This window comes from Hyaena hyaena, unplaced genomic scaffold, assembly GCF_003009895.1.
Source record: "Hyaena hyaena isolate Hyena2069 unplaced genomic scaffold, ASM300989v1 scaffold_539, whole genome shotgun sequence".
Lineage (NCBI taxonomy): Eukaryota > Metazoa > Chordata > Mammalia > Carnivora > Hyaenidae > Hyaena > Hyaena hyaena.
Window position 1 is genome coordinate 614,202 of NW_024081169.1, and position 11,480 is coordinate 625,681.

General features: G+C 43.8%; 1 protein-coding gene across 1 annotated transcript in view; it reads left to right on the forward strand.

Annotated features, from left to right (window-relative positions):
* Positions 1-374: 374 nt before the first annotated feature.
* HAO2 (hydroxyacid oxidase 2) overlaps positions 375-11,480 on the forward strand; it is a 20,200-nt gene continuing 9,094 nt past the window's right edge. The window contains exons 1-4 of the mRNA XM_039255665.1: positions 375-511; positions 2,223-2,374; positions 4,319-4,602; positions 6,488-6,697. Of these exons, the coding sequence (XP_039111596.1) occupies positions 381-511; positions 2,223-2,374; positions 4,319-4,602; positions 6,488-6,697 (777 nt within the window). The 5' untranslated portion in view covers positions 375-380. The remainder of the gene's footprint in view (positions 512-2,222; positions 2,375-4,318; positions 4,603-6,487; positions 6,698-11,480) is intronic.

An 11,480-nucleotide genomic window follows, 5' to 3' on the forward strand; every position in this document is an offset into this window, starting at 1 on the left:
GCTGGAGGAAGACAAGATAAAGAATGAATATGGAGGCTAGGAGACAAAGATAAGACATTTCTGTAATAATCTTACAAGAAACAGCAGGGCCTCAAATGGACCTGAGGTGGCAGGTGTAGAGATGAGGGGACAGATATGAGGGATATTTAGAAGGCCAGACAACCAGCAGCTGGGAACAGGGGTGAGGGGATGGAAGCATGGAGAGCTGCATCTTTGGCAGTTACTCCCATTGGAATAAGGAATCTGGGGGAGTTAATATTGAATCTAAATAGCACCAGGCCAAGGGGACCCCTCCCCCCCCCATTCACCTTCTCCTCTACGTTTGACATATTCTGACTGGGTCTTTGTTTGCCTTTGGTTTTTCCTCTGAAGGTTCAGAAATGCCCTTGGCATGTTTGACAGACTTTCAGGCTTATGCCCGGGAGCGTCTGTCCAAGGTAACTTGGGATTTTATTGAAGGAGGAGCTGATGACACCTTCACACGGGATGACAACATCGCAGCCTTTAAGAGGTCTGGTCTTCTTATCCTTTCTATTGTTAAGTTAAGGTGCACTGGTTGAGAGGCCCTTGGAAAGAGCAGCCCTTCTCTTTGCCTCCAGAGGACACCAAGTGCTCAAGATATATTAATGTTTTTTGTTATTATTGTTTTGGGCTTTGCTACACGCTGTGTGTGTGTGTATGTGTGTGTGTGTGTGTGTGTGCAGGCACGTGGCTGGGGAGAGGATGGATGGAGAGAGTGCTTATCTTAGTGTCTCTGCAGAACTAGCATGAGTCACTCTCCCTCTATATCCCAAAAACTTTGCCACCTAACAAGATAGGAGAAGATTCCAGGGTCATCAGCTACCTGGGCCAGGAGGCCGAAATCTCCTGAGTTCCTAAACTTCCAGCTTGAAGGAGAGACTGTACATCAGGAGAGAGGCCATAAGAAACATGGAGACCCAGAGAGTCTTAGGGGGTAGAAAGACATTGATTTCAAGGGGAAAGAGCCGGTCTGGAACAGCAGCAGGTACAACACGGGGCAGGAAACAGCCCACAGGCCACATCGGGCCCACCACCTAATTTTGGACGGTCCACAAGTTAAGAATTTTTGTTTTCCATTTTTAAATGGTTGCAAAAAAATCAAAAGAAGAATGATAATTTGTTACATGTAAAAATTATATGAAATTCAAATTTCAGTGTTTATAAATAAAGTTTTATTAGAACCAACCATTTAATTTACATCTGTCATTGAGGTATTGTCTAGGGCTGCTTTTGCATTACAACAGCAGAGCTGAATAACTGTGACAGACTGCATGGTCCACAAAACCTAAAGTACTTACTATCTGGCCTTTTATAGCAAAAGTTTGCTGACCCTTGTAATAGACGTCAGGAGAAAACAGAAAAATGGGATACAAGATGAACGCTATGTACTGTATTTTCATACTTGTTTCGTACTATACTGAGGTCCTGTCCTTGCTTTATTTCATTTTGCTTCCATGAGACAATGATGAAATTTGGATTATCATTCCCATTTCACAAAGTAACACAAGTTTGTACGATTGGTAGTTCTAGCAAAACCTTTCTACATTTGTGTATAATATTTGGTGAGAAATCAGCATTTTTGGACCCTGAGGCTAAGTATCTATTGGACTTAAAAGTGTACTTTATATATTTATGATTTGCAAATTTCCCTACCCTTTTCTAAAGAAGTAGTCAAGCCAATTCTTCAAATGAATTAGCCCCTAGCAAAAAAAAAAAAAAAAAAAAAATAGAAACAAGCAAAACAAAACCTCCACCATGGTCATTCTCTGGGATTCTTCCTCCTTTGGTGACCTTTTCTTAGTTTATAGAGGCTTGATGAGGGAAGAGCCTCGAACTCCTTCCTGCTTATTCTTTTACCTTCTAACTCTTGTTGTGGTAAATTGATCAAAGCAACCAAGTGTTGAGAGTCTTCTCACACAGGCAAAACTCAAAGACACAGACTGGTGCTGGAGCAAGGCCAGAGGCACTGTGGACCATAGGTGCCCTGGGGGGTTAGAGAAAGCGGGTTAAATGTGGGCCCAGGTGTTGGGAAAAGCTTTCTGGAGGAAAGTTGGTCTATGTGGCCTAATCAGCCCACTGATCCCACCAGAGGTTCCTCGGGTTCCAGTCTGGTGTAGACCTGCACGGGAATCTGGAGCCCAGCACTGGGCAACACCTGCATTTAACCCCACCAATAGAAAACTCTTTGTCTCTGAGCACAGAATCCGCCTCCGTCCCCGGTACCTGAAAAACGTGGCAAACGTGGACACCCGGACCACAATCCAGGGGGAGGAGATCACTGCCCCCATTTGCATTGCACCCACGGGTTTCCACTGCCTTGTCTGGCCCGATGGAGAAATGAGCACAGCCAGAGGTATGAAACAACCACACCTTGAGGCTCCCTTCCAGTGGGTGGGGACCAGAAGCATGCAAGTGTCCTTCAGAGCAGTAGCAGGATTTCTCTTAGAAGGAGTTCAGGGACATCAATCTGGCCAGATTTAAGGAGGGTGTGAAAAAGGGATGCTTAAAGCTATTTTTGCATAACATTTCACCCAAGATTGAGAAAACATCCATTTTCATAATAATGGGTGGTCAGAGAGGGGGCTACGGATGAATGGTTGTGGAAATCAAGCAAACTGTCCTTCAAAGGAGGGGGACAGGCCACCTGTAGTCTGTGGGGAAAGGGGTTCTCACTGTGGCTTCAAAGATAGGGCTCTCTTTGACCCCTCATGGGCTAGGGCTGGAGCTGACTGGTGAATCTGAATTTAGGATGAGGAGGGATTCGTGACATGAGATCCTAACAAAAGCCCTGACAGGCGCTTCTGCCCAATGTTGTGTTTCCGTTCTCCTTGATCATCTCATATGACAAAAAGGCTTTTACTGGGTATGTCTTCTTCCTAGGAGCCTCTTATTCTCTTCCCTCATCCCTCTCCACCAAAAAGAGAGACAGAGTGAGAGAGAGAGAGAGAGAGAGAGAGAGAGAGAGAGAGAGAGAAGAGAAGGAAGAGGGGAGGTGAGAGGCTAAAAATAGTCTTATGACCCCTTTAGAATCTTTACTGTAGGTCAAACCTAGGAAATATTTTATTTGCAGTTTGCCCAGGGCCTCCCTGGGATCTTTTCTTTGACTCTGTGATATAGAAAGTAACGAATCCAAGGATTCTAGAGCAGCAGGTGACATCTGTCTGGTTAGGAACCAAGTCTGGCTAGGCTGAAATATGAATATCCCACAGGACTATGACTGCTTTACAAATTCTTCCTGCTTCAACGTGTGGTGTTTTTAGAGTGGGGCAAAAGAATGGGGTATCTCCTGTTGATATTAGGGATTGAAATTATTAAATCTTTTTTTTACAAAGTTAGTAAGCTAGTTAGTTAGTTATTTTGAGGGTGGGAAAGGGCAGAGAGAAGGAAAGAGAATCCCAAGCAGGCTCCAAGCTGTCAGCGCAGAGCCCAACATGGGACTCAAATTCACCAACCCTAAGATCATGACCGGAGTTGAACTTGGGAGTTGGCCCCTGAACCAACTTGAGCCACCCAGGTGCCCCAAAATATTAAATCTTGATGAGGCCAGACTCTCTGCCTCTGGGTTGCTGAATGGTAGGGACATTAACCTGCTGGAGAATCTGCCTGAAAACAACGATTAAAGTAGGAAATGAGAAATCTGCCGCAGTGCCACCATTTTTGTCACCACCATCCCTGCCAACCTCGTGATCACTAGCATTTGTACAGCACATCGCTTAGTAATTTTAAAAATGCTTCCACATCTAGTATCTTGTTTAATATTCCAGCAACCCTGTAAGAGAGATTATTAGCATGCCCACCCACCCCCACCCCCACCATACAGATGAAGAAAATAAGACTCAAGGTCATCCAGCTAAGAAGGAGAGACACCAACGTTCTTCTAACTCGGATAGCATGCTTTTTCCAGTACGAATCTCAGCATTCCCCATTGGAATTTCCTCAGCCTTGGTCCTCTTAGTTCCCTTCTGCTTCCTTAACAAGTTCGCTGGCAACCCATTCTCCTGTCTGAAAGCCACAGCAGGTCCAAAGTGGTTCTGGGGACTAAGGAGCACTCTGGGAATATTGACCATGGACAACAGGGTTTGGAAGACAGGTTATACAGCAGGGGACCCAGACAGGATTGGAACTCCCAGCCTGATCCAATGCCTCCTATCTGTCCTGCCTTAGCAGGAAGCAGAATGAAGTCAAGCTTTCTCTTCATTGTCAGGGGGAGCTAGTCAGAGGCAGCACAGACTCCGAGGGCTTCTCACCTCCGTCCAGAATCCTGCCCTCTAACCCGACCTGCCCGTTTGCTTTGCAGCAGCCCAAGCAGCCGGGGTCGGCTACGTCACCAGCATGTTTGCTACCTGTGCCCTGGAAGACATCGCTGCCACTGCCCCCACGGGCCTCAAGTGGTTTCAACTCTATGTGCATCCAGACCGGCAGCTCAACAAAAATCTGGTCCAGAAAGTTGAATCCCTGGGTTTCAGAGCTCTGGTCATCACTGTGGATGTGCCCAAACTGGGCAACAGGCGACATGACATTCGAAACCAACTGGATTTAAAGCTGACCTTACTGCTCAAAGACCTTCACTTCCCTAAAGAGGTAGGAAAGTCACCAGATTCGACGCGCAGGCATTACAGGAGGCAAATTTCCTCTCCACCTTCCTCTTCTCTCTTTCCACAAAAATTCACTGAGTGCCTGCTCTTGCCAGACACGGCAGGCGCCACGATTCAAAAAGCAGACCTAGTTCCTGTTGTCCAGAGCTTCCGGGCAAACAGAATATGACACAAATTGTCTTCACTGCTGGAGCTTTCAACCTGTCACCAGAGAGGAGTGCTCTGGCCAGGGCTCGGTGCTAAGAAATAGGAAAGCATTGGAAAGGACTTTTTCCTGGAACAGGAGAGAAAATTAAATAAGTTCCTCATAGATTTTCCACTTTATGGGACACTTAGAAAATGATACTGTGGGGGGCGCCTGAGTGGCTCAGTTGGCTGAGTGTCTGACTTTGGCTCAGGTCTTGATCTCGCAGTCTGTGAGTTCAAGCCTCACATCAGGCTCTGTGCTGACAGCTCAGAGCCTGGGTCTTGCTTTGGATTCTGTGTCTCCCTCTCTCTCTGCCCCTCCATCACCTCTCAAAAATAAACATTAAAATAATAATTTAAAAAAAGAACATGATAATTTTGGGTAGCACATTTAGGTTAACTGACCCCCTGAAGAGGATGCTCACAGACAGGGTGACTGGCCCATGGAGTGTAGCCAGCCCAGGCCCCACCCTGCTGCCTTGAGAACCAAAGGTCAGTATCTCTATGTGTGGAACTCATTTCTGGAGCTGCAGAAGCACACTTGTTTGGAATCTCTGAAATAGGTGACTGCAAAGGCCACTTCCCCATTAAAATTCTACAGACAGGTGGGGCATGGGTGGCTCAGGTGGTTAAGCATCTGACTTTTGGTTTCAGCTCAGATCATGCTCTCATGGTTCTTGGGTTCAAAGCCCCGCATTGGGCTGTTCACTGACAGTGTGGAGCCTGCTTGCGATCCTCTTTCTCTCTTTCTTTCTCTCTCTCTATCAAAATTAAATAAACATTTTTAAAAAATCTTTATGTCAGATGCAGTGGAGTGCCCCAGAGAGAGAAAATCATGGTAAGACTGGAGTTGCCTTGGCTCATTAGAGATAAAGACACCAGCCTTTTCAGGTAATGAATGGCTGTGACACACAGCCAAGTGAGTCAACTGTTCTACTCATTCATCACAAATTAGCCTTGGAGTTTTCTGGAATCCTTATCTCAGATCCCAGAGACACATTGGGATTGATGGATATTTTATTTACATGGCGAGCCAAGGTTAAATATGAGGTAGTATCTGATTTAGGATAATTGAAGTATTTCTTAGCTCTTATAACCTTGTGCCTCTCGCAAACATAACATGTTACATGGCCAAGTAAAAAACGTGCTTTTGCTTATCCACCTCACTACTATAATTTCCAGTTCTTTTAAAGTAGGGATTATGTCTTGTTTGTCTTTGTATCCACAGATACTGGCATAGTTATTGAGCAGGGACACAATTAATGGTTAATGAATAAGCAGTTGAAATAGCAGTTCTTTTGCACAAAGTTTGTCACGAAAAGGAGTTGGAAGTGTTGTTGATTCTGTTGCTCCTCTTTTAAGGCCTTTGAAAGGTAGCCATCTGACTGCACCTCATTTTGGAATGGATTAAACAATCTTAAAGGAGCTCAGGTCTAAAGTTCTTTTCTTTCGGGGCACCTGGATGGCTCAGTCGGTTAAACGGCCTATGTCAGCTCAGGTCATGATCTCCTGGTTCGTGAGTTCATGCCCCACATTAGGCTTTGTGCTGACAGCTCAGAGCCTGGGGCCTGCTTTGGATTCTGTGTTCTCCTCTCTATGCTCCTCCCCCATGCACACACCCTCTCACTCTCTCTCAAAAAAATTAAAATTAAAAAAATCATAAAGTTCTCTTTTCTTTCCCACAGAGAACTCCAATGCCCTATTTCCAGATGTCTCCCATTAACTCATCCATGTCCTGGAATGATCTCTCCTGGCTTCAGAGCATAACTCGATTGCCCATTATCCTTAAAGGGATCTTGACAAAAGAGGATGCAGAGTTAGCCGTGAAACACAATGTCAATGGCATCATTGTTTCCAATCATGGTGGAAGACAGCTTGATGATGTTCCTGCTTCTGTAAGTAGGATAACTTCAGAGGCATCAGTGGGGGTGGGGCGCCCACAGCAAGGTACTCCGTGAAGTTTGGCCTATGCTCTTGTCTCCCTTACTACTCATGTCCGTATATACCTGTGAACTGCAAGGACTTTTCATCATTAACAGCCTACTGTGTGCCAAGTTGTTTTTAAAAATGTCACATCCAACATCTCTAAATGTCCAATCTCACAATGGTCCCACAAGAATAGTATCATTATCGCTCTTTTAATGGATGGGGATCTTGGAAGTTAGGGATGTTGAGTAACTTGTCCAAGTTCACACAGTTAAACAGTGGTTCAGGTGGAAGTCAATAGGAGAGTCAAAGGCACTGAGGTCTTCTACCTTCTGGAAGAAGTGTTCAGCTCAAAGATCAGCTGTGTACATGGAATGTAATGACATATTTTCTTACATGACACATCCTAGGAAGGAAAGGTACCTCACTTATACTAACAAATAACCATCTTTCACAGTAAAACTAAAAAAAGCCATATGAGTCCTCTTCTAAAAATCTATGACAGTCTGTAATTTCCCTCCTATCTTTTGAATTTATGCCCATTACATATGAAGAGGAGGCAGGCAAAGAAAGAATCTTTTAAAAAAAAATTTTTTTAACGTTTATTTATTATTGAGAGACAGAGAGATACAGAGCATGAGCATGGGAGGGGCAGAGAGAGGGGGAGACACAGAATCCGAAGCAGGCTCCAGGCTCTGAGCTGTCAGCACAGAGCCCGACGCGGGCCTCAAACTCACAAACCTCAGATCGTGACCTGAGCTGAAGTCGGACGCTTAACTGACTGAGTCACCCAGGAACCCTAGAAAATCTTTAAATGGGAATTAATTGTTGATTTGTTTTCATGGACATATATCGCTTATATTTTTCAAGAGGTTCTTCTATTACTACTTGATTCATTTTAACCTTTCTTCTCCCCCATGGTCCTCCGTTAAGATAAGAAAGGGAAGTGGATTTTCTCTCTCTCTTTTGGGCCTTTTTATTATGTAAGTAAAACATGTTCTCTGCTGATAAATTATAAAATATACATATGCAAAAAGAAGAAGATAAAAATCACCCCTAATTTCATCATTCTCATTAGTGACAATATTTTGGTAATTGTTTTTATCTACTTCTTAATGCAAAGGTGACCTTTTGGATTTAAAAACACACATACTATTTTGTAATTTTTCCCTTATCACTTACCAGTATGTTAAGAGCATCACTTCATTTCAATATATATGCTTCTCTCATTTTTAACGGTATATAGTAGGAATGGACAATTTATATAACCAACTGCCTATTGTTAAAACACCCAATGACTTCCAAGCTTTCTCTATTCTAAACAACAGCATCAATGATCGTCCTGAAATCTTTAGCACATCCTCAGTCTTTAAGATGAATTCCAGGAAACGGAGAGGGTACATCAGCCAGTCTGCACGTTTCAAGGTTTGTGAAGCTTGGAGGTTTCAGGTGCCAATCACTCACCCCTTCTTCCCTTCCAGGCTCTAACTGAGAAAGAACAGATACAGAATGACAAACCCACATAAAGAGCAAGAGACACAGTTTACACTGACTCTCAATAGAGCTGATTGAAGGGAACAGTCAGGCCTCCTACCTCTCATCCCAAATCGTGACCTATGTCCCCAGGAGAAAGTAGATCTGCAGAGCACATGCTAGCTCTCTCACCCAATTCCTGTAAGAATGTCCACAGGTTACCTCCCACACATCCAAGAACCAGCGAAACAGGATACCAAAGATTACTACAGCAGGTCCTGAGCAGTCCCAATTGTGTCTATAGATAGGAACAGAAAGCCCCTATTACCAGCAAGCAGCAAACAGAGTCGAACGTTGACCCTCGAAATAACTCTAATAAAGCATTATGCAATAGGCTCCCTCTCATGAATCATTTAGCTACTCTTGCTCCCTTGGGGAGGACTGAGTAATACGTGGTGAAAGAGGCTGCACTTCCTCAATAGAGAATGACTGTTGGTAAAGGTAGGAGCCAGAGAAAGAAATTTCTCCTTCCCCCTCATGCTGATCAACGCGTCCTTCTCCCTAGACATCTGACTTAACAACCAAAACCAAGGTCATCTGGAGACAGTGCCGAGATTAGTGTGAGGTTCTAATGCTCAAAATTTGAGAAGATGCCAAGAAAATGTAGTACGATAAATAATAGTTTAATGCACTATTTAAAAATTTTAAATTAATGCCCCAAAATCTATGGTGAATAAAATATCAACCTTTATTTTACTACTTATTTTTGAGAGAGAGAGAGAAACAGAGAGTGAGCAGGGGAGGGCGAAAGAGAGGGAGACACAGAATCCAAAGCAGGCTCCAGACTCTGAGCTGTCAGCACAGAGCCCGACACGGGGCTCAAACCCATGTACTGTGAGATCATGACCTAAGCCAAAGTCAGATGCTCAACTGACTGAGCCACCCAGGTGTCCCTAAAATAACAACATTTTAAATAAAGGTAAGATCTGTCCCTCCACTTGCATAACCTGCCTCCGCTCATCTCACCACCATCCCGGCCCGGATCCAATAAATTTTATTTATTAAAAAAAAGCAGCTCCCACCTCTCAGCTCACAGGTCGAAGTTTGCCATTGATATTTTAAATATTGCATTCGAATGTTATTTATCTGAGTGTTTGGGCACCCTTAAGTTTTGCACCTGAGGCCAGTGCCTCACCATGAGAGGTATGACTCTTTGAAGTTCCCATTTATAGAAGGTCCCATATCTAACACTCCTTGTATTTCTTCCTGGGACCCGGGGAAAGGGTAAGCTAGCTGTTGTCCCCAGAAAGCTCTACTGAGTGTCCCATCGTGACCTATCAAAAGTAACTCTAAAGAAATACTGTACCCTCGGCTAAAATTTACTCCCTGTCCTGTTTCTCAAATCCCATCACCCCACTGTCCAATATAGCTCACTGGAAGAGTTTGCACATACAGATTTATTTATTTTCCCTAACATCATAGAAATATTCCAAATAATACCATGCAGGAACTATAAAAATACCCCTTATTTGGACATACATTCTTGCCAGTTAGCACAGGTAAGTCCTTTCCTCCCAGATTTCATATTCTGCTCAGTCTAGGCCAAAGGAGTGCATTGAGTTAGAATTCCCGCTGATTTCTTCGTCAGCAGAAGTCCCCCGAGGGCCCAAGTTCTCCTCCTCTCCAATTTTCCCTCAAAGAGGCACAGAACAGGAGCTCTGAGGCAGCTCCAGAACTCTGTCCTCCAGGACCCTTCTCCCAGACTCTCCTATCACCCCTTCTCTTAGATGTGTCCCTGGCCTGGGACACGATGGGTGGGTGAGGCCTGCCATCTGCAGAGCCTGGAGCTGAGGAGCCGAGGTAGGAGAGGAAGTCTGGGTGGAACCCATGCCAAGTAATAAGCTGCTTTAGTTTTGCCTTTCAGAGTCTTCAACCCTACTTCTTACACACTGCTGCTTCCACCCCCACCCCAAGTCTCAGATAACCCACACGGGAGCCAGGAACAACTTGTAGCCCAGTTATATAAGAAAGGCCCAGACATCTGGGCCCAGGCTGGTCACTTTCGCTTTGCCAAAGAGACTCAGTGCTGTAGCGATGGAGAACACTCCTACCTGTGCCACCCTAGAAACAGAGAAGAAAATCAGAAGTCACAATGTTCTTTAAAAACAAGAACATTACAGACCCATAACTAGTGAGGAAATCGAATCAGTAATCAAAATTCTCCTAACAAATAAGAGCCCTGGGCCAGATGGCTTCCCTGGGGAATTCTACCAGACATTTAAAACAATTAATACCCGTTCTTCTCAAACTATTCCAAAACATAGAAATCAAAGGAAAATTTCCAGACTCATTTTATGAAGCCAGCATCACTTTGATTCCCAAGCCAGACAAAGACCCAGCAAAAAAAGAGAACTACAGGCCAATATCCTTGATGAATACAGATGCAAAAATCCTCAACAAGATACTTGCAAGTCAAATTCAACAGCACATAAAAAGAATTATCCACCAAGATCAAGTGGGATTCATTACTGGGTTACAGGGCTGGTTCAATATTCGCAAATCAATCAATGTGATCCATCACATCAACAAAAGAAAAGATAAAAACCATATGTTCTTGTCGATAGATGCATAAAAAAACATTTGACAAAATACAAAATTCTTAATAAAGACCCTCGAGAAAGTCGGGATAGAAGGAACTTACTTAAACATCACAAAAGCCATCTATGAGGAGCCCTCAGCTACCATCATCCTCAATGGGGAAAAACTGAGAGCTTTCCCCCTGAGATCAGGAACACGACAGGGATGTCCACTCTCACCACCGTTGTTTAACATAGTGCTGGAAGTCCTAGCATCAGCCATCAGACAACAAAAGGAAATCAAAGGCATCAGAATTGGCAAAGAGGAAGTCAAACTTTCACTCTTCGCAGATGACATGATACTCTACACAGAAAACCCAGCAGACTCCACCAGACACCTGCTAGAACTGATCCAAGAATTCAGCCAAGTTGCAGGGTACAAAATCAACGTACAGAAATCGGTTGCATTCTTATACACCAACAATGAAGCAACAGAAAGAGAAATCAAGAAGCTGATCCCATTCACAATTGCACAAAAAACCATAAAATACCTAGGAATAAACCTAACCAAACATATAGGAGATCTGTATGATGAAAACTATAGAAAATTTATGAAGGAAATTGAAGAAGACACAAAGAAATGGAAAAACATTCCATGCTCATGGATAGGAAGAATAAATATAGTTAAGATGTCATTACTACC